Raw genomic sequence first — 23,427 nt, 5'->3', positions numbered from 1 at the left:
GGAAAAGAACGAAACAAGATCTGCATCTCTCACCTTGAGTATCAATCCACTTAAAATGGATCAAAGATCTTAACGTGAGACCTGAAAAGTCAAAGCTGCTAGAACAAAGCTAAGTAAAAGGCTGCTGTACAGGCATAGACAAGGTCGTCCGTCCCACAGCGAGCCCAGGGGCTCAGGAAATGGGACTATAGGAAATTAAAAACCTCTGCACAGCAGAGGAAACAATCTACCAGAGCGAGGAAACAGTCTACAGAATGAGAGAAAATTCCTTACCAGTTACTATCTAGATCCACAATATGTAGCTTCTATAAAGAACTTAAAAAAAATTAAACATCATTCCACCCCCTAAATCATCCAATCAATAAAAGGGCAAATGTACTGCATAGACATTTCTCAAGCAAATATATATGTATTCTGAATATATATACATCTGAAATGGTGTTCAATATCCTTAGCTATCAGGACAATGCACATTAAAAGTACTGAGAGAGTCCATCTCACCCCAGCCAGAATGACCACCACCAGGAGAATAAGCAACAACAAATCCCAGTGGGGACACAGGGTGCGAGGGACTACTATAGGAATCTGTGTGGTGGGTCTTCAAAACACTACATATAGAACTACCATATGCATCAGCTAGATTACTCCTGGTGTACCTAAAAAATCCTCCAAGTCAACATGCCACGGAGATACTTGCACATCCATGTTTATTGCTGCACTGCTTTACAGCCAGGAAACGGAGCCGGCCTAGATGTCCCTCAGCGGATGAATGGGCACAGTATATCCACACAACGGTACATTTTAACTCAGCTATAAAGAAAAATAAAGTTACGACATTCGTGCATGTGCCCGTGTGTGAGGAGGTGAAAAGAAAGAGGGATGGGGAGGAAGAGATCTTAAAGGACAGAGGAAAAAGAGGGAATGAGAAACATGCGACATGAAAACAGAATCAGGTGCTATTTGGGGTGAGGAATGAGATCAGCAAGAAAGGGGCAAGAAGGCGGGGGAGCAGTGAGGAACGACGGTGGACAGAACAAAGTGCGGTGACAGAGAGGTGTGAAAACGGCACAGTGTAACCCAGTAACTTGTATGCTAACTTAAAATAAAAGGAGAGGGAAAAGCGATTCCAATTTTTGTGTGTCTGTGCACATGTAATGTCTGGAACTACCCATGGTGCAGGCATCCCCCGCAGTGGTGAAAGACACCCCCTCTGGATACAGGGAGATTAATATCTATAAACGCATAGTTGCATATTCATATTCATGCATGAATAAATGAAAAGCATGTTCTCTACACTCTTTATTACACACACACACACACATACACACACACGCACGCATGCACACACACGCACGCGCACACGCAAACGTACATGCACACCTTGCAGTAATAACTCCAACAATTTCACAGCCCATCTCTGGGTGGGCAGCTTATGGCGGCTGCGTGTACAGGCTCAGCACAGCCTGGCTTGGCAGCTGGCTTCTCTGGCACAGATTCCTGCCTCCAGTTTTCAACACTGTACAGGACAGCGGTGCTCCTCAGCAAACATCAGGGGGCAGCAAGTGTGCCAGCCACACTTCCTGATTCTGGGGAAAGGATAGTGAAGAAGCTAGAATCCCTGACCCTGGGATGGTAATGTTCGTAGTGTCTTCTGTGTCTTGATTTCCCCACCCGTGAAATGAGGGTGATAAAAGAGTCACCTGAAGTGGGTGAGTGAGCATTGCAAGGATTAAAACAGACATTAATATTTAAATATGTTTACTTATACTGGCAGTCTTTAAACTTGCAATAATAAAAAATTCTGTTTGTGAACAGAAAAGAAAGAAATCCCTAATGTCCTAGATCAAAGATCCTGGCAACTCAGCAGCCTGTCCCTGCCACCCTTGTCCTGAGCATAAAGGCGACACAGTGTCCCCAAAATGCACAGCCAGGGCTGGTTAGAAGAGAGAAAGGAGAGACTTCTCCCTGTGAGCTGTGCCTGCTCTGTTCCTTCTAGAACACACTGCTTCTTCTTGTAAACAAGCTCCAGCTCTTCTTGATGCCCTGAGGCATCGCAGGGAGCAGCCAAGAGGATAATTATCCCTTCTGACCCACTAATCCATCTCCATTCTGGAGATCTAGCCAGGAAGAGTAATTCACAAGAAGTAAACAGAGAGACAGCAAAGACATCCAACAAAAGCCATTCGATATTAGCAACCAACCTGTGTGTGTGTGTGTGTGTGTGTGTACGTGCGCGTGTGCATGTATGTGTGTGTGTTTTATGTGTATATGTGTGAGGTCAGAGGCCACTATCAGGTGGTCAAATGTTTTCCTCAATTGCTACACCCTGTTTTTTGAGACAGGGTCTCACTGAACCTGGCGTTCCCTTGTTCACCTAGATGGGCTAGCCAGCAAAGCCCGGAGCTCCTCCTGTTTCTTTTTCATTAGTGCTGACATTACAGGCAAGTGGCACTACTCTGGGCCCTTTAATTTTTTTTTATTTTTATTATTTTTTTCTAGGTGGGTGCTGGGGCTTGTAAGTCAAGCACTTTACCTAGTGAGCCATCTTCCCAGCCCCACGTGTCTTTTTCTGAACACTGTTCAGTTTCTCAGGGGCACAGGGAAATAGGGCTCCTTAGCAGGGTAGCTTCTGGGGCCCGAAGCCAGGTCCTGCCCTCTACCCTCAAGTGACTCTGGCTAAGCAGAGAATGCCCTGTTCCCAGCTTATCGTGTTGTTCTATGCCAGCAACGGCATAATTACGCTGAAGGAGGTCCTGGGCGTTTTGGCTCCAATGTTGAAATGAGGAGAGGAGGTGGCCATTGGCAGCTGTGAGGTCACCACAGTGGGGGAAGGGGATTTCTTTTTCTTTTCGAAGTTTGAAAAAAAAATATTTAAAAACTCTCCGAGGGGGTGGATCCATTTTAAGGCTTATAAACGGGATGCAATAAAACAAAGTTCCTAATACTTAGGTCCAAACAGCGTGTAACTCTTTTATTTGCACCGTAGAAAGCTTTGTTTCTTTACAAAGAGAAAAGCCGTTCAACTTCCTGACTGGGGCCAGGCGGTCACTGCTGGGTCACAGGTGACCCACTGACTTCCTGCTGAGTCTGAGTTAGAGTTTATATTAGATGCCAAGGCACACTCTCGAGGCAGCAGAAGAATGAGCAGCCTAGGGACTGGAGAGATGGCTCAGAGGTTAAGAGCACTGGTTACTCTTCCAAAGGACCTGCGTTCAATCTTCAGAACCCACGAAGCAGCTCGCGGCAGCACTGGGCCAGTCTGTGAGTGTGTAAACTGTCTTAACTGAAGTGAAGTCAGTGTGAGTCCATTTACAGGACTCAAAATGGATCCACCACTTAGGAGAATTAAAAACAACTTTTTTTTTTCAAACAGGAAAAAAAAAAAAGAAATTCCCCCTCACTGTTTTGACTATGTAGCTGCAAGACCCCACCCAGCGTGGGAGGCATCATTCCCTAGGCAGGGGTCCTGAACTAAGTGGAGAAACCATGTTGAGTAGAAGCAGTTAAGCAAATGAATCCATGTGAAGGGGAAGGGGAGAAGTAACTCAGGAAGGTGTCTCCTGACCTTCAGATCTGTACCATGGCACAAGCCTGCACACCTATCTCTCTCCCCTGCACCACCCCACACTCTAATAAGCCAGACACTAAAACAAACCCTTTTCTAGGGCTTTGGACCTCAGCAGTATCTTTGCTCCGTCTGAGAAGCAGAGTGGAAATGACAGGGGGTGGGGTTTGAGACGGAACTGAAGCTTCACTCTTGGCCTCTCAGCTGTGTGGACCTGTGGCCTCAGCTTCCCAACGTCTCCACATGCCAGAGATAGCAGCGCCCTCAGCAGGCTGTGTGGGTCTCAGAAGTGGCACTCAAATGTGTCATTTCCTTTTCAGGCTGACCTCATACGAGGTTGACCCAGAACACCTTCCAGACAAAGGGACACTGATGTGAACATTTTAATATTTTTCCTCCAAGGGTTTGCATAATAGGCTATCTTTCCCTTGAAAGGTGATTCTCAGAAAGGTGATTCTCAAAGAGAAAGAAATTTGCATGCCAGGCCTCACAGTTTAGGAACGGTGGGGACACACAGGGACCGGGTCACTCCCCAGCCCTCCTCATCTGCACAACTCACAGCTTAGGAACGGTGGGGACACACGGGGACCGGGTCACTCCCCAGCCCTCATCGTCTGCACGACTCATAGCTTAGGAACGGTGGGGACACACGGGGACCGGGTCACTCCCCAGCCCTCCTCATCTGCACGACTCACAGTCTACGTTCCACTTGATGCTCCTGGGAGGAAGCTTCAGCGTTTCGTTGATCTTTTCCAGCACAGTCTGCAGCTTTTGCTTCTGGGCGATCTCCGACTGGGTAACCTCTGCCACATTGAGCTTCTCACTCTCCAGCTTCTCTGGGGTGACAAAAAAAAAAAAAAAAGGAGCTGTTATCTTGAGTCACAGAAAATCTAGCTCATTCCTGTTCCTTTATTTGTTCACTTATGACATCACACACTTAATTACCAAATACCTACAGCCAACCCTAGGGTTGCCTTGGAATCCCCCCAGATAATCAGTCAAATCAAGATGTCATGTGAAAATGTGGTAGTGTGCTTGCCTAGAGTCTATGCAATCCTCTCGTATGCTTCAATCATGTCTGGATTATTCAGATGCCTCACACAACATAAAGATCATTACATGCTGTTATTCTATAACGTTTACAGAATCATGGCAAGAAGAGCATGGGCATTTTTAGCACAGATGCAATTTTTGCTCAAATATTTCAATTTTCAGTTTGTTCTACTGCCATTTTTGTTGCTGTGATAAAATACCCCAACAAAAAGCAACTCCACAGAGAACATTTATCTTGGTTCATAGTTCCAGGCTCCATTCCATCACTGTGGGGAAGTCACACGACATCATTCAGAAAGATGAATGTATGCCTGCTCACTCGGCTCCATTCCATCACCGTGGGGAAGTCACAGGAGCCCGAGATACTTGGTCATATGACATCATACAGAGAGATGGGTGCATGCATGTTCACTCACTTGCTGTGCTCAGCTCCACTTCCCGACTCATAATTCAGAACTCCCCAAGTAGGGATTGGTGCTGCTCACACTGGGCTGGGATTCCCACACCAATTAGCTTCATTAATACAATTCTCCACAGACATGTCCACAGGCCCAGCCAGTGTAGAGTGTAGCCAATCCCTCATTGACATTCTTTCTCCAGTTGAGTCTATATTGTATCATGTTGATCTGCAGACACGAAGCTTTTGGATATGATGGACCAGTTGTGTGGAGGTCCTTCCAGAAGAGTGACACTATTCCTTGTCTAATGACAGCACCAGACCTTTGATTGTGCCATGGGCCTCCAGGACCACAGAAGAGGGGATTTAACCGGCCACCTTTGGATACGCTTCCTGAATTCTGGGTTTCCCACTCTTCTTTTCCAATGACACCACAGTGTCCTAGTTGGCCAGCCTTGTGTTGGCCAGCCATGCCCTTTTCTAGACATCCTGTCTACTCTTGTATGGGCGTCACGTCCAACCACATTGGTCTGAGGGAAGCATCTCTTTCCCTTTCTCTCCCAACCCCCACCCTAGCCACAGACAGACAGTGTCTATTTTACCAATTCTGAGGCACACATTTTTTTCTTCACATTTTTACATCCCTAAAATCAGATTATGTGTTAAAACTGATGGCTCCTATAAATCCTGCCAGTTAGGTGGAAGACAGACAAGCCCCTCATGGGACTTCCATGTCCATGCTCTAATACTATGCACAGGAGCATCTGCAGAGAGTATTGGATACAAATTTGAAGAAGAAAGCACCCAGTAGCTAGGCATGTTGGTGCCCACCTTTAATCCCAGGTAGAGGATCTCTGTGAGTTCAAGGCCAGCCTGCCCTACAGAGTGAGTTCCAGGACAGTCAGGGCTGTTACACAGAGAAACCCTGTCTCAAAAATAGGTGAGTGGGGACTTTTCTCTTTCCAGATGGTGTTCACACTGTAGTGTTCTTCAATATCAATGCATCTCTTGTGTCTTGACACAGGAGACAGCTTGATCATTTTACTAATCTAAATTCATATTTTAATCTGTCACAAAGGACAAAACAATGGTAGCATCCATGATGGGAATTACAGTGCCCGCTTCTAGATTCATCTAAATCCATGCTCCCCTGCACATTCAGGACTGACAGAACACATGGGTCAGAATGTGTCTAAAATTGCATTTTCAAGGGCTACCATATAAATATTTCAACTTTCCATCAGTGCTCTGATGAGTGCTTATTTATTTTTTTTGTAACTCTAGCTTACAGGCGTTATATGCTCCTTGGTATGAGACTGTTCACTGGAGAGTCTGTGAGGTTTCTGAAGATTCATGAATTATTGTCAGCACCACGGCAGGATGACTGCAGGCTGTTCTATGTGCAGCCTCCTCAAATGGATCTCTCCGCTCTTATAGTTGATTCAAAGCATCCCTCACTTCTGAAGGGCAAGGATTTATCAAGCATATAGCAAACCTTATATACCGTGTGTGTGTGTGTGTGTGTGTGTGTGTGTTAGTTTGTGTGAAGCTCAGAGAGCAATTTGCTGAAGTCAGTTCTTCCCTTTGACCCCATCGGTCTCAGGGATCAAACTCAGGTCATCAGACTTGGCTGCAAATGAGTGATGGCGTTAGTCTACCTTTTCCATTTTAAAGCTAAATTCTCATTTTGGATTCTCTCCTATTAAAAAAAGGGAATGTACGCACACACGCACGCGCGCGCGCGCGCGCACACACACACACACACACACACACACACACACACACACCCCATTCCCCATTGTTTCTTGCTGACACTGGAACTGTCCTTAGAAGCAAGCTATTTTTTTCATACATTGCAACTGCAGGCATTGGGAAGGGCTGCACAAAACACTGTGACGATAAGGTTAGAAGCCCCATCTTGACCTGGGGAAAAGCTGCTGGGTTAGATCACTGGTCTCAGCAGAGGGCTGGCAGGGAGGGAGGACAAGGGTGTGAGAGGTCCTAGGTCCAAGTCATTCTTTTGAAAAATTCCTATGTACCACATAGAGCTTACTGCGCATTTGACCATCCTTGGTAGGTACCAACCAGGGTCCATCTGTTTTCTCTGTTTGCAATAAACATTCAAACTGATGGTTTCTGACAAGAATAAAAGTCCCTGTCTCACATGACTTGTTCTTGTATCTGGTCGTCCTTCCAAATCCCTTCATTACTTCCTTCATTACTTTACCTCAGTAAGATCTTCCTTCTCTTCCCTTCTTCCCTTTTCCCTTCCTTCTATGGTGTGTGTGTGTGTGTGTGTGTGTGTGTGAGCATATGTGTGTGTAAGCCCAGAGGTATCTTCTTCAATTGCTCTTCATCGTTTTTTGAAAAAGGGTCTCTCGGTAAATCTAGAGCTCACTGATTTGCCTAGGCTGCTAGTGAGCCCCAGAGGACCCTCCTGTCTCCACTGCTGCCATAGCTGGCTTTTCACGTGTGTGTTGGGATTCGAACTCAGGTCCTCATGCTTGTGCAGCCAGGGCTTTACCAGCAGAGCCACCTCCCCATTCAATGATTTCTACAGTAATATAATAATTTTCCTCCACGATGCCAAGGAATTAAAGATATTTTCTTTCTCTAGACTTCAATTTTCTTCTATTCTTAGGGTAATATTAGCTGGGTCTTTACAAATCTATTGGTAAAGTATTATTTTACTTTTACTTATGCCATTTCTCACATATTTCCATACTCCTGCAAATTGCCCATAATTGGTTAATTTTCAGGAAGTATTGATATGATTTTGAATAGGATGTGGTTTGGAATTTGTTTTCAGGTATATTACTTTGTGACCATTTCCTTGCTTTTAGTTAGAATACTAAGATGTTATTGCAGAGATGGGCTTTCTACAACAATGGAATGGCATTCAGTGAACTCAGGAAGTGTGAAGACAGGGCAGAGTAAATTCAATTCCCAGAACAATGGAATGGTCCTTGTGCTTTAACTCACAGAGTTGCAACACTCATCACATCCTCAAAGAATCAGAGCCTGTAAAACCCCCCTTCCAGTATTCCTGATTCCCCAGCTAGCCAACTATTCAAAACTACTTTTGTCTTCAAACATCCACTAAATTTAAAAAATAATTGGATAGAAAATTACTTGCTTTATGGACACAACCAAATTTTGCAGAGTTCCACATACTGTTAAAAAGAACAAAGGTAGTGAACTGTACTATCTTATTTTATGTGCTGTGTGTGTGCACATGTGCGTGCGTGCGTGCGTGTGTGTGTTTGGCAGTACTATGGATTGAACCCAAGGTTTTGGGCATGCATGCAAGCATTCTTCCACTGAGCTGCACATCCCCAACCCTTTAAACTTTTCTGAATGTTTTTATTATTTGTGTGTGTATCTGTGCATGTATGTGCACATGCATGTGTGTGCCTGCTCAGAAGATAGCACTGAATCCCCTGATGTTGGAGTTACCGGCAGTTGTGAGTTGGCTGATATGTGTGACACACTGGGAAGTGAACTCAGGTCCTCTGCAACAGCAAGTGCTCTTAACGGATAAGCCATCTCTCCAGCCCTCTGAATATGTTACTGAGTTGGTATGTTTTTTTAGAAAATCCATCTGTGGTATGGAGGATTTATTAAGTTCTTTTGTTTCTTTTTTTTTTTGTTTTGTTTTGAACAGTGTTTCTGTAGTCCTGGGCTAATTTGGAACTGGCTCTATAAACCATGCTAGCCTTGAACTTAGAGATCTGCCTACCTCTGCCTCCCAAATGCTGGCCTGAGATTAAAGGCATGTACCATCATGCCCATTATGGTGGTCTGAATAGGTATGGTCCCCACAGACTCATGTATGAATGCTTAGCCCATTAGGAGTGGCACTATAGTGAGGTGTGGCTTTGTTGGAGAAAGTGTGTCACTGTGGAGGCAGGCTTTGAGGTCTCATATGCTTAAGCTATGTCCAGTATGGGACACAGTTGCTTCTGCTGCCTGCAGGTCAAGATGTAGACCTCTCAGCTACCTCTCCAGCACCATGTCTGCCTGCAGGCCACCATGTCCGGCCATCATGATAATGAACTAAACTTCTGAAACTGTAAGCCAGCTCTGATTAAATGTTTTCTTTTAGAGAGTTGCCATGGTCATGGTCTCTTCATAGCAATAGAAAACCTACCTAGGACACCTGACATCCTCTTCTCTTTAAAGACAAGGTCTCACTCTGTAGCCCAGGGTGGCAGTGGACTCACAACTCTCTTGTTGCAAGATTCTGGATGCCAGTATTAAAGTTGTGTCCTTTGGAATAATGACTATCATTTTTAATTTTTGTGATGAATATGCCTAAGTTTAAAAGTTCAATATTTTAGTTATTTTAATTGCTCATCAATATATAGTGATTCTGGAAATGCTGTTTCCTTAAAGGCTACACTGTGTGACATGAAATAAATACCTCCATACTCTTTTAATTAGTGTCTGATATGCCATCTTCTCCACGCTTTTTCTTTCAACTTTTGTATCTTCGTTTACTTAGAAACTGAATTCTACTGTAGACAGAAATTAGTAACTTCCTGTTGTTGAGGTGGTCATTTTGAGACAAGGTCTTAGGAACCCAGGAGGACCTTGAACTTACTATATAGCTGAAGATGACCTTCAACTCTTGATCTTCCTGGTTCTACCCCCAACCCCAAATGCTGGTATTACAATATCCTACAGTGCCCAGGAATTTTGTTTGCTTGTAACATTTTGTTTTGTTCTTAAATCTGATCATCTTTGTCCTTTCAGCGGATAAGGTCAGTTTCCATGGACTGTGCTTGCAGTGTACTTGGGTTCACCTGCACTAGGGGTCACTGACACTATGGGCCACCTGCACTACGAGTCATCTGCACTAGGGTTCGACTGCACTAGGGCCACCCTCACTAGTGGTCATCTGTACTACACCTGCACTTGGGGAGACCTGCACTTGGGGTGCCTGTACTGGCCACCTGTACTAGGGATCACGTGCACTAGGGGTGACCTGTACTAGGGGCTGCCTGTACTAGGGGCCACCTGCACAAGAGGTCACCTGCACTAAGGGTTTGCCTATCGGTATTCTTTAGAAGCACAACCTCATGAAAGACAAGGAAAGATTCCCACTGTGGACCAAGAACAAAGGAGACTTGGCAGCTAGAGCAGTGTTTAAGCTGTGATGCTGAAACTGAGCATCATGTTAAAAAGTAGCACATCACTGGGGGCTGAAGCGATGGCTCAGCAGTTAAGAGCACTTGTTGCTCGTGCAGAGGATCTGGGTTTAGTTCCCAGAACCTATATGGTGGCTCACAACTATCCTAACTTCAGCTCAAGGATCCAATGCTCTCTCCTGGCATCCCCAGGCACCAGGCATGCATGTGGCATACATTCATACACAAAGGCAAAGCACTCATATACATAAAATGAAAAATAAATAAATCTAAAGAAATTTTAAGCAAAAAAGTAGTGTGTTGAAAGGAAAGCCTGTATTTGGTTCAACCGCGCTTAAAGTTATTCTTTTAATGTTGGTTTTGGAGTGATGGCTGGGCCAGCTTTGAACCCAGCAAGGAACTTAGGTGAGCACGTGGAAATGCCTTGTACAACCTTTGTGACTCAGAGCCTAAAATTAGTTCAAAGTCACAAATGTTTAGAAAGAAGTGACAAATGTCCTATGGGTCGTTAAAGTGTCGAGCAGATTAGTGAAACGTAGAAAGATCTGGAATATCTCAGTATGCGACTGAGGCAAGAAACAGTGACAGGAGAAAAAGATGGAACCAAAAAAGGCTAAGAGAAATGAGAATTCTAAGCTAAGGTGGCGGCAGCACAATGGCGATAGCCAACCTTACCCAATACCAGACGGAGCCAAGCTCTTTCATGGGGGCTTTGCAAGCTGGTTGAGAGATGGGATGGATTTGATACATAGTAGAGGGAATATAGTTGTCAGGACTTGTGTGGATCGAGTCGCGTGAGCCATCCATATGACCCAAGTTCATTAGAGCACCTAGCTGAGTGAGCCCATTCATTGGAGTGGAAATGGTAATGACTTTGGAGGGGAGGAACGAGGAAAGCAGCCTGTTTGGGATAGGCTGGTGGCAAGGTGGCTGAGGAACGTCCAAGTGGAGACCTCTGGAAGACAAAGACGAGCTTGGCAATTTTGAGAAGACTGCTGTTCTAAAGTAACGTGTGAGCCATTATGGTAGTGGCTGAAACTGCAGGAATGGGTAGAAGCACCCAGGAAGCGGGAAGAAAGAAAAGCCAGATGGACGAAGAGTCTCTCTGCTTCCTGACTGTGTTATGTAATTTGTCAACTGCCTCCTGCTTTTGGCTCCATGTCTTCCCTGCCATGCTGGGCTGTGTCCTCGCCGACTGTGAACCAGTCAGTATAAACTCTTCTTGCTTCAAGCTATTGCTCATCAGCTATTTGGTTGCATCAATCAGAAAAGCAAAAATTACACGAGAAATTCCAACCCTGACTGGAAGAAGCAGAACCTAAGGAGAAGACAGCAGCAGGGGTCAGTGACAGGAGAGAACACCGGGAGAACATGAGGACGTGAAGGCCACGTGCTGGGGGAAGGAACACAACACTCAGTCGAATGCCAGAAGCTGAAGTCTGAATCCATATTGATGATGTCAGCAGGGAAAGCTGATGGGAAGATGGGGAGGTGGCTGCTGCACTATGGGGCGGCAGGCAGTGGCTACACTGGTACAGAGGCAGGGGAAGAGAGAAGACAGAAGACCAGCTAGAGGGGAGCTCAAGGTCACAGGAGTCATCCAAACCTCTATCTAAACTGGTCTATCCCAGGGGCTCTATCGACATCATTATGCTTCAGAACTGGCTCTTTCCACCTGGACGTCCTACCTGTGGGTTTGGAAGAGGATTAAGCCGAAGGTCACACACGGAGCATGGTTTCTGTTGTGACTCACCTTTGTGACATGAAGGTGGACATCTCAAGCCGTCCTACCTACTCATACACAAGCCACACAGACGTGATGGCAGGTTCTTTTATGACCCTACCCCGGAGGCAAGATGACTGTGGCCATGGTCCATCCTTGCTCAGAGAGCCTAGCATAAGACATTTTAAATAGCTTCTAAGCCTGATAGAAATCTTGCTGGAGGGGCCAACAGCTGCAGCCACAGGGGACATGCTCAGTGAGGGTCACATCTTTTCCATGATTATATGTGCCAAAGCCTTTCCATTTTGTATTCAGCTAGCATTTACAACCTTTAAATATTAATACTCATTAATATTGATGTTTGAGTACCAAATCCGTTTAGCTTCCAAGAAATTACTAGATTTTATATTAGCCATTCATTCATTTATCTAATATACATTGATTAAGAGCTAGGTGATGTTTGAGGCAGCCGGACAGGGCCAGAGAAACCTGGAAAAAAGAAATAGGATCTACTTCTTGATTTTAAGAGTGCCACCTGTGCTTACATACAGTTACAACCAGCACATAAGACATGTAGAAATACATATATGTGTATGTGCATGTACACAGATACATACTTATACAAGCTAAATATCCCGTACTCTAAATTCTTGGGAAAGAAAATTATATATATTCATTCTATAGATTTTGGGATGCTGCCATGTATATAATAAGACATCTTAGGGATGAGACTTAAGCCTTTTTTTTTATTTTTTTGAGACAGGATTTCTCTGTTGCTTTTGGAGCCTGTCCTGGAACTAGCTCTCGTAGACCAGGCTGGCCTCGAACTTACAGAGATCCGCTTGCCTCTGCCTCCCGAGTGCTGGGATTAAAGGCGTGTGCTACCACCGCCGGAGAGACTTAAGTTTTAAACACAAAATTCTTTAATGGCTCATATACATTTACAGTATCGATACAAAGCCCAAGGGTACTTATTGTAGATAGTATTGCTAGGTAGGCCTGACTGGACATAAACTCATTATGCAGCTGAGGCGGGCCTCAAATTTACAAAAATCCTTCTGCCTGAGCCTCCTTAATGCTGGGATTGTTGGCACGTGCTAGCACGCCTAAGCCGAAGGTAGTTTTGCACACTCGTTCTAGTGCACCGGCTTCAACTGCAGCTCAGCGTGCACATCATTTGTGGAATTTCCAGTTGGGTCAGCACTCAACAAACTTTCACCAGATTCTGGAATATTTTTGGATTATGTAAGTTTGAACACACATACATTTTTCCCTTAGACACATATTATGGGTTGGGGGATGAGCACAGAAGAATTCATAGCCCTGTCTTCTACATATGATCATAATGCATAGTGTGTAAAAGGGAGACAGCTGAGTCCAGAAGGATGAGCAATAATGGTGTTTCTGGGTTGATGGTGGAGGAAGAAGGGCCCTAGAGGCAGATGCAAGAGTGAAATATTGGGCTGAACACATGGCACATGAAATAATGTGCCGTAGCGGAAATACAAACAGAAAAACCAGGGGTGAGGACAGACACTTACTTCGCCCGCCATGTGAACTTTACACGCTCTGTCATGTGAGCCATCCGTGGAGAGTGCCTGGAAGAAAGGCTGCAGACAGCGTGAGGGGTGGGAGATGACCTGAAGTACTGATAACCGTGCTAAGTGGTCTGGATGGTGATCTGCAGGGAAGGGCCCCGGGGGTCTTAAGTCAGGGTGGACAGAACTTGTGATTTAACCAGGTGTCGCAGCTAGCAGGTGATGGACCAGCGGAGGTGGGACGGGAAGAGCAGATGCGAGCTCGGAAGCTTTTCAACAGCGCAGACAAGTGCAAAGGGGGAAAGTAAAAATGGACTCAGGAGAGGTCTCTGAGCAAGAAGGGGGTCTTGGCAACACTATGCATGGGGGTGGCTGGCAAGGGGAGGGGTACTTCTCTAGAAGGGTATATTCAGTCCAAAGCACACCCAGGCAGAGGGGCTGAAGGGCAGTTACATACTGACATTAGAATCTTGGGCCGCCGTGGGTCAAGTGACAAGGGAGATGAGACGGGAAGCCCACTTCATTCATCCCCTACTAAGAACACCCAGAATTCTCCTTTCCTTCCCCTTGGCCTTAGATTTCCATATGAACAGTTGGGAAGGCACACAGGAACAGCATGTGTGTATATGTGTATGTAAGCATGTGTGTGTGTGACAGCACATATATTTAGTAGCACTCAGATCAGAGAGGGATACAGGAAAACACATAGACCCATAGATCACAAGTGCACACATGCATGTCCACAGACAACAGACATACATACAGGCTTCTATAAATGACAGGAACATATACAGGCCTATAGATCATAGAGGGACACACACAGCTCCATAGATACACAAAGAAACACATACATTTACATAGATCACAGAAGAACACAAGCATTCATATGTGTCTGTAGACAAGAAGAGGTGCATACATGAACACTCCCATAGATCACAGAGGAGTGCAGACACGCATATAAGCCACAAAGGGTCACACACCACAGGTCCCTGCTATTATAGTACCTTCCTGCCAGGTGAGTATATATACACACACACATACATCCATATACCCATCAGCCACAGAAGTCTACACAAGGGGACATTCACTCATGTGTTAATCTAATAGTTAGGCCATGAGATCAGTTTCCTGGAGAGTGAGGTGTGCTTTGCATCTCTGCAGTGGGGGGGTTTCTCATTAACCCAGTTGACCCAGAATGCCAGGGGGCAGATCTATGTGGTCACTGAGACTCCTCCCACAATTCCATCATATAAAGCAGTAGCCCTACAGGGCAGCTAAAGCCCCCATGCTTCCATTGTCTCACTCCACCAACTCCAACCCCCTCTCAGGTGAGTCACTGTGACCTGGAACTAGAGCCGCGGCTAAGTGCCGGCTGTCATCCCCAAGTCTCCCTCTCCTACCGAAGAGTTTCTGCAGGACTTGGCCGTCGTAGAGATCTTCAGCCAGGTCCTTCACAATGATTCTTTCGCCGACCAGCACATCATTGATCCAGTCGATGAGCACCTACAGAGAGTGTGCAAGAATCAGCGAGGAGTTGCTGCCTGTGTGTTTGGAAAGCAGCTTTCTCATGCTGGGCGATTAAAATCTACATGAGCTTCAATCTCAATTAAGAGCAGCAGAGCAGTCATGGGACCAGTGTGCAAACGTGGGTGTGAGCCTCTGTACCCCTGTGCATTTGCAGAGTGTTCCGGCTAGTTCGTTGTCAACTTGACTCAAGCTAGAGTCATCTGAGAAAGGGAACCTCAAATGGGAAAACGGCTCCAGGGGTCTGGCTGTACCAAGTCTGTAGGACATTTTCTTGATTAGTGATTGAACTGGGAAGGGCCCACTTCATTGTAGGCGGGGCCACTCCTGGGCTGGTGATCCTGGGTTCTATAAGAAAGCAGGCTGAGCAAGCCTTGAGGAACAAGCCAATAAGCAGCATTCCTCCATGGCCTCTGCATCAGTTCTTGCCTCCAGGCTCCTGCCTTATTTGAGTTTCTGTCCTGACCTCCCTCAGTGATGGATGACAAACTCTATAACCTTTCCTTTCCCAAGTTGTTTGTCATTATCAAGAGTTACCCTAACTATGACACGTAGGTTAGTCTTTCTAGTGTGGGCAGTACCAGTGAGTCTGCTGACCTTCTCTGATGTCAGGCCTTCCTCCAATGGGATAGGCTTCATATCAGGCAGGTGTATGAACTCTGGAGTCATGTAGATTAAAACTCCAGTTCCACCTACTAACTTGTATGTGCATCCCCGCCATCTACAGCTGAGCACACAAGTGCCTGCATCTCTCTGGTGTCCATGATATACATATGTCTGCCCCCTGTGAACTGTGGTATACTTACAAGCCTGTGTGTCTGCACACTCTCGTCATCTTTGAACTTGTACACTTTGGGCATGCCCATCTCTGTCCTGTGTGAGTCTGAGGCAAACCAGTTACTTCTGTGGATTCTCTAGTTCCTGATTGCTAACAGTGTGGACCGAAGTACTGCCTGTGTTAGGCAGTGGGAAAGAATTACCTATGACAGTGGCCCAGTACTCCATGGAAGGCAGATCTTAGCATATCAAACACCCTCCCTTGCAAGGGTGGTTACTGTCAGCTGGCCATGTGGTACCCACAGTCATAAGCAGAGAGAGATGGGTGCTGATGCTCAGCTTTCTTCCCCTTTTTATTCTGTCTGGGACCCCAGCCCATGGAATGGTGCTGCCCACACTTAGGGTGGGTCTTCCTACATCAACCTAACGTAGATAATTGCTCGCAAGCATGCCCAGAGATTTGATTCCATAGTGAATCTAAGCCTCATCAAGGCGACAATCAAGGATAACCATCACAAGACCCCACCCAGGCAGGGAGCACAGAGAAGTAAGCAGCAATGAATGCTTCCCCAAAGCCTTGGTTTGAGGAAGTCTCTGAAAAGAAGATGAGGGGGATTAAGACTAGGATTTCAAGGTGGCAGATGTAGCCTAATCTGGAAAGTCAAAGCTTTCCCTGGAGTGAGGTTATGGCCTGCTGGGCAAGGTTGTACTTTGTTTGTGCCCAGCAAGGTGCACCTACAATTTTCCTCTTCAGAGCTTGTTCTGATTGTTGTTTCTTGGACAATGCATTAGAGCATTGCCTACCCAAGCTAGGACTAGCTCTGGTGGTTTGTACGAGAATGGCTCTCATAGGTTCATATATTTGAATACCTGGTCTCTGGTTGATGGAACTATTTGGGAAGGATTAGGAGGTATGGCCTTGTTGGAGATGTGTCACTGGGCTGGCGCTCTCTCTCTCTCTCTCTCTCTCTTGCTCTCTCTCTCTCTCTCTCTGTCTCCCTCCCTCCCTCCCTCCCCCGCCCCCCTCCCTCCCTCCCTCACTCCCTCTCTCTCTCTCTCTCTCTCTGCCTTATGCTTATGGATCAGATACAAGCTCTTAGCTACCACTCCAGCGCTATGCCTGCCTGCCTGCCTGCCTGCCTGCTGCCATGTTCCCCATCATGATGGTTATGGACTCCAACCCTCTGCAACTGTGACTCCCCAATTAAAACGTTCTTTTGTAAGTTGCCTTAGCCATGGTGTTTGGTCATGGCCATAGAAAAGTAACTAAAATACCAGCTAAGAGTTAACCTCTCCAGTATTGGCTCTCCTAGGTCAAGCACCCCAGAGAAGTACAAGGGCAGACAGAATCCCCACTGCAGCTGGCCCACCTTCTCCCTGCATGGCAAGGTGAGGGCTCAGGCTCCTCCCTCGTCAGGGCAGCCACTAGTGGATACAGTACAGAAGATATCAAGAAGGGGCCAGGCTGTGGGGCTTGTGCTGAGGCCCAGAGATTAAAGGGGGTATGGTGTGAAGCCGAGACCACTGAGGGAGCATTTATTCAGCTCCTCTGAGAAGGCTGCCCTCAGTCCTTCAGGTTCCTAAGCAGTTCACAGCTCACACGGCTTGTTCTGCTGAGTTAGTGACAGCTACACAGACAATCTCCTGGTCATACCTTTGACTAGCCTGGCTGCTGCTGGTGTGTGTGATGCATCCATGGGAGTACACGTGCATGTGGTTATGAGCGTTCGTGTGTAGAGGCCAGAGGCTGACTTTGGTTTTCTCTGCCCATTATTTTCCACCTTATGTTTTTGAGACAGGGTTTCTCCACTGGACTTGAAGTTCATCACTTTGTTGAGACCAGCTTTCTTCACGTCCCTTTGCCCTCAGCGAAAGGCTTCAAGTGCATGCCAGCACACCTGGTTTCTATCCTGTGGGTTCTAGGACCCAGAGTTATAGAAGCGCTTTACCCTGGAAGCCATCTTCCAGGGCCCCATCTGCCTGCTTTTACAAAAGCTTCTTTCTTTTCTCACTTTGCTTCTCCTTCTTTTTCTTCTCTTCCAGCCAATGGATATGAAAGACCTGCTATGCATGGCATAGTATGCTAGACTTTGGGGATAAGATGGTTCCAAAGAAAAGAAAGTCTTTAACCCCAAGCAGCTCACTGTATGGAGGCTAGGAGAGAGAGGAGGGGGAGGGAAGGGAGAAGGGGAGAGAGTGCGAGAGAGTAAGCACCTAGTGCAGGAGTCGGAGGATGTGGAGACAGACACTAAAGCCAAGGGGCCAGGGCTACACAGAGGCTGGGTCATAGCAACGGGCATCAGAGAGGACTTCTCGGAGGAAGTGGTGTGCGGGAAGCCAGAGGCAATCTAAGTAGAGGGAGCAGCCTAAACAGAAGCCTGGGTTCAGGGAGTGCTGCAGGCAGCATTCAGCTGTCCCTCTATTGCTAGGCAGATTATATGAGGCTGAAGAGAGCCAAAGCAAAGACTCAAATACCACCCAACTCTGCACGACAGGCTTTGAGCAGAAAGGTACTATGAGCGGACCTGTGAATAGAGAGGAGGGATAGTGTTGTGGGATCCATTCAGCCAATAGCTTTTGGGGTATGGGCTTTCAGGGTGTGGTCTGGCTCTGTTCACACTGAACCAAGCAGATGCTGTACAGCTCATTGACTCTGGCCTGTTTTGCCCTCTGCCCCATCAATGCGTGAGCATGCTGCGTGTGCTGAAGCACCTCCAGCCCCATCCTAAAGCCACTTGGGGGTAGTCACGGGGCGTGGTCTTCACTCCCTGGCCCACCCATTCCACAGTCTCAGAACATGCCTTAAGAGTCGGCACCCCAAAAGCTATTGGGGTAGGTCAGGGGACAAGAAGGGACAGGTGAATGGCAGAAGAGTTGCTACATGACGACCAAAGTACCACGTACAACAGTCTCTCTCCTTCCCCACCCCTTTCTTCCTCCTCTTTCCTCCCTTTCTTTTTCTGAGACACGGTGTCAAGTATTCCAGGTAGGCCTTAAACTCTGTTGCTCAGGGTAACCTTGGATTTCTGATCCTTCTGCCTCTACTTCCCAAATGCTGGGATTATAGTCATGTACCATATATGCCAGGCTATACTATGCTGGGGTTGGAACCCAGAGCTGTATGCATGCTAGGAGTGTACTTTACCAACTGAGCCACACTTCCAGCCCCAATTCCATCGTTCTAAACCAGCTAGACCATAAACAAATCACTTGGCTTCCTAAGACTTAGTTTCCTCATCTGGAAAACGGGGCTGTTCCTACTTTTGACTTTCTATGTTCCTTTGAGGGGCTTTGATACGACTCTGTCCTCCTTGTAGTGTCCCCTGTATGGTGCTTTCACAGAACAGGTGGTTTACACACATCCGCCAAGGCCAGGAGGGGGCAGGGAAGTCTCCTAGAACCTCTCCTCATCTGTCTTACCTTCATCAGCTCTTGAAGCTTGGGGTCACTGCGTGAGTTTGGATCCACCATCGTCCGCACCTCATTCTCCTCTGGAAAAGGAAACAGGGCTTCTGCAATGACTGCTGCCTACTGCAAAAGAAGCTTCTCTGAAGGAGGCTAAGAGCAGCCCTAGTGCTGGGAATAGGTAGCTGTGAGCATTCAGCCCTAAGGGAACACTGAGGGAGAGGAGACAGCAATAATGGAAGAGCCAGAAGAGGATGCGGGGGGAGGGGGGTGCTGTGGCATGCTCTCCTCTGGACATGACATGGCCACTACACTTGTGAACTCACAGCATCTGTGGTTACCTGAACCAAATGTGTATAAGATCAAGCCAGCCAGACTTCCAGCCTGGGTGGAGGAGGCTCTCTAAAGGTTCCACCCCTTGCCTGCTGAGGAGTTACAGGCAGCTGGTGGCCACGGAGGGAGGGAGAATGGTTCTTTGGTGGTGTATCCACTGTGGGTTGCCCATGCTCCAGGGGATAGCTCCCAGCTGTGCACATATAGGCAGTGTTAGCTGAATTTAGTGGGCCATTAAAAAGAAGAAGAGGAGGATGGAAAGGAAGAGATGAAGTTGGGAAGAGGGATATGTTGGGGTTTTGGAAGTTAGAGACAAAATGGAAGTGGATACAATCATATTTCATTACATACATGTATGGAATTCTCAAAGAATAAACTCTTAAAATTAAAAAAAAATCCTAAAACTAAAACAAGAGCTAGAAAAAAGAAAAAGGAGTTTGGTGGAAGTGTCTAAGCAGTGTGCACTAAGCTAGTCTAGATACAAGGGGACAGTTACCCAGCATGGTGTCCTCGGGGTCCAGCTCGAAGGAGATGGGGCTCAGCGGCAGGTTGATGGCGTTCATTCCTTCCTCCTGGAACTCGGATACTGAAAGATAAGGAAGAGCCTGGTCACATGTGGGGGAAGGATGACGGCGTAGGAGAGGAGACTCTGCAACATCCGTGACCAATACTGATGTTGAGAGAATGTTCTTTTTCCCCTAGACAGCGAGCCCATAGTTGCTCTGTGGATCCATCTCCAGCTGGATTGCTCTTTCCTAAAATGACTTAACTGTCCCTTTAATCTCAACTCCTTGCCTGTCACCTCTCTCACTTCCTGGAGAAAACGAGAGTCATAAATGAAGAGCTCCGTCTCCCAGAGAAGATTTGGGAACGAGCAGGAGCATGGTGGACACAGCTACTCTCCAAGGCCACTGTCTCTAGCCTCTGCCTATCCTTCCTCCAGGGCTCATTGTCTTTGCCTCCTCACTGTAGACAGGATGGAGGAGGAAGGCCATCAGTTTCAGGCTGCTATCTTCTGAGACTTTCTTCGGATGACCTGCCCTCCCTCCAGCATCGAACCCCAGCTGCTGAGTGGGAATATCGGGGCTCCGGGCTCTGGTGTGGGTTCCCCAGCTTTCATGAACGAAGGCATCATATCTAGGAACTAACACTTTACAGTCCTGTATCCTTAGCGGACAATGAACTTCCCGTGGGGGACCACTAACTTAAACGTTTTAAATTACATTTCATTTATTTCGGAGTGTGTGTGTGTGTGTGTGTATGTATGTATGGAGTCAGAGGACAACCTGTGAGAGTAGGTTCTCTCCTTCTGTCACAATGGAATGCAGGGGTTGAACTCAGGTCATGAGGCGTGGCAGCATGCATCATTAACCACTGAACCATCTTGCCAACCTGACTAATTTCATTTTTCACATACTGTAAATCCGCAGTCTAATTTAGCAAAAGAAACATTAGAGCAGGTTAGACGGAGAGCCCTGTTTCAAGCACACAACCCCACATGAAACTTGGGGGGAAAGAGTCCCGCCCCCAAGTCAGTTGTGCACCAGACATTTGGTGTTGACCTTGGCTTACTCCTCCTAAAAGCTGCAACTCACATCCTCTCACTTTTCACCAATTACGCACAGAAGGGTCATTTTCTCTGAAGGTGTTAGTCACTGGGAGGTCAGAAGTCGCTAATACAGCAGCAGCAATCAACCTTCATGAAAGCAATGGCCCATCTTTCCTATCTATCTATCTATCTATCTATCTATCTATCTATCTATCTATCTACTTACTTACTTATTTATTGGCTCAGGCCTTCCTGACTGCAGCCTAGACTTGGGAGGACTCTTAAACACAGGCACTTACTTGCCCAGTTGTAGCTGGATAGGGAATGTGTCAGTTGCACCAACACAGAGAAACAGGTGTTACTTTAAAAGGACATTCACATTAGGGAGTCCCTGGCCAGTGGACTCTTGTATGTAATGTATGTATGTTGCATGAATGTATGCATGTATGTGGGTGTGCACGCCAGACATACAGAGCCCAGAAGCCAGAAGAGGACATCGGATGTCTTCTCTATCATTCTTGGCCTTATTCATTTAAAACAGCTTCTCTTGTTGAGTCTGAAGATTCCACTCTCAGCACTGGGGTTGCAGGTAGGTACTTTTGTGTAGGTACTGGGGATTCAAACTCAGACCCTCCTGCTCTTACCCACCGAGCTGCCTCCTTCACTCTATGAGCAGCAGACTTTTAACATTCTTCAGGACATTACCCAGCTCCTGTCTCCAAATTCATTCAACTGTTAATCCTCCATAAAACAGCAGAAAAATATAGGAGACCTTAAAGCTCCAGGGAACACTTAAAAGGATACATTATTTCCAGCTAATTACATTTCCTTCTTAGGACTTACATGCACTTTGCTCTTTTCAGGGCCATTTCTTCTTATTTTTTGAGGCAGGGTCTCTCTCTGCAGCTCTTTGGATGGCTTGGAACTCACTATGTAGACCATATGTGGAAATGAACTCAATGAGATCCACCTGCCTCTGCCTGCCGAGCGCTACTGCATCTGTCAAAGGCACACCGTTTTTTGTTTTTTTTTTTCCTCTAGGTAACTACCAGGCAGTGGAAATAGCCATGCTTAAATACAGATGTGAGAGTAGCCCAGGTACCTGGAGGCAGCCCAGGCTGCTTCCTTGAATGCTGGGGCTCCTGACTTCCTCTGATTCTTCTGCATGTCTCTTCCCAGGTCTGTGAGGTTTCACACAATCATCTACATCTCAAAGAATTAAGCACTCATATCCTTAGTTGTATCAAACACATTTCAAGTACTCAAGGGTCTATGGGGTCTGCAGTTCCCACAGCACCATGATACATCATTTCCCACACAGGAAGTCTTTTTTTTTCCCCCTAAGACAGGTTTTCTCTGTATAGCTTTGGTTCCTGTCCTGAAACTAGCTCTCGTAGACCAGGCTGGTCTTGAACTCACAGAGATCTGCCTGCCTCTGCCTCCTGAGTGCTGGGATTAAAGGTGTGTGCCACCACCACCCAGCCTGTCTGATATTTTCTTAGGAGATCCAGCTGGTCTACACATTGAGGACATTCATGAGAGAAGTCCAGCAAGGCCCAATAAATGAGCTTCTGCTGTAGGATAATGCTCTTGTACACTGTAAAGATTTGTCACTTATATTGGTTTAATAAAATGCCGATTGACCAGTAGCCAGGCAGGAAGTATAGGCAGGGCAACCAGACTAGGTAAATTCTGGGAAGAGGAAAGACAGACACTCACCAGTCAAATGCAGAGGAAGCAAAATGAGAATGTCTTACTGAGAAAAGGTACCAACTCACGTGGCTAAACATAGATAAAAATTATGGGTGAATTTAAGTTGTAAGAGCTAGTTAATAATAAGCCTGAGCTAATAGGTCAAATATTATTATATTATAATTAATATTAAATTAATTAAATTAAAATTAAATATTATAATACTATATTATAATATTATACTATAATTAATATAAGCCTCTGTGTGTTTATTTGGAACTGAATGGTTACAGGACTGGGCAGGACAGAAACTTCCATCTACAAGCCTCTGTTTACTATTATAAGTCTACTGAAACCTCAAGTTTAGATATCCAAGACAGAACTTGAGACTCAGCACTCTCATGCCTACCACAACCATGCAAAAAATAAACCCACTCTCCCTGTCCTTCTCCTCCTCAGTAGGAGGCACCACTGTTTACATCAGGGTGTTCCACATGCTGCTCACAGATGTTCACGGGTATTCACAGGCTACGTGTGACCTAAGGTAGCTATGGATATGGTCCAACATAGAACTGTAAACATACTTAAATCATGATGACATATGTGTATCTATATGTGTATATATGTATGTATGTGTGTGTGTGTGTGTGTGTGTGCGCGCGCGCGCGCGCGCGCGCTGGTACCTTGGTTGCATGGTGCTTGAGCACTAACTTAGAAGATG

At 46.2% G+C, this 23,427-nt stretch overlaps 1 protein-coding gene across 5 annotated transcripts in view; it reads right to left on the bottom strand.

Annotated features, from left to right (window-relative positions):
• Parva (parvin alpha) overlaps positions 1-23,427 on the bottom strand; it is a 160,044-nt gene that overhangs the window by 28,548 nt on the left and 108,069 nt on the right. For all 5 annotated transcript variants that reach the window (XM_038318886.2, XM_038318912.2, XM_038318895.2 and 2 more), the window contains 4 exons: positions 19,962-20,051; positions 19,148-19,218; positions 14,827-14,929; positions 4,261-4,401 (listed from right to left, as the gene is read on the bottom strand). In XM_038318886.2, the coding sequence (XP_038174814.1) occupies positions 4,261-4,401; positions 14,827-14,929; positions 19,148-19,218; positions 19,962-20,051 (405 nt within the window). The remainder of the gene's footprint in view (positions 1-4,260; positions 4,402-14,826; positions 14,930-19,147; positions 19,219-19,961; positions 20,052-23,427) is intronic.

The sequence above is a fragment of the Arvicola amphibius genome, chromosome 1 (assembly GCF_903992535.2).
Source record: "Arvicola amphibius chromosome 1, mArvAmp1.2, whole genome shotgun sequence".
NCBI classification, from domain to species: Eukaryota; Metazoa; Chordata; class Mammalia; order Rodentia; family Cricetidae; genus Arvicola; species Arvicola amphibius.
Note: the sequence above shows the minus strand (reverse complement) of the source record. Positions and strands in the feature narration are given on the sequence as shown.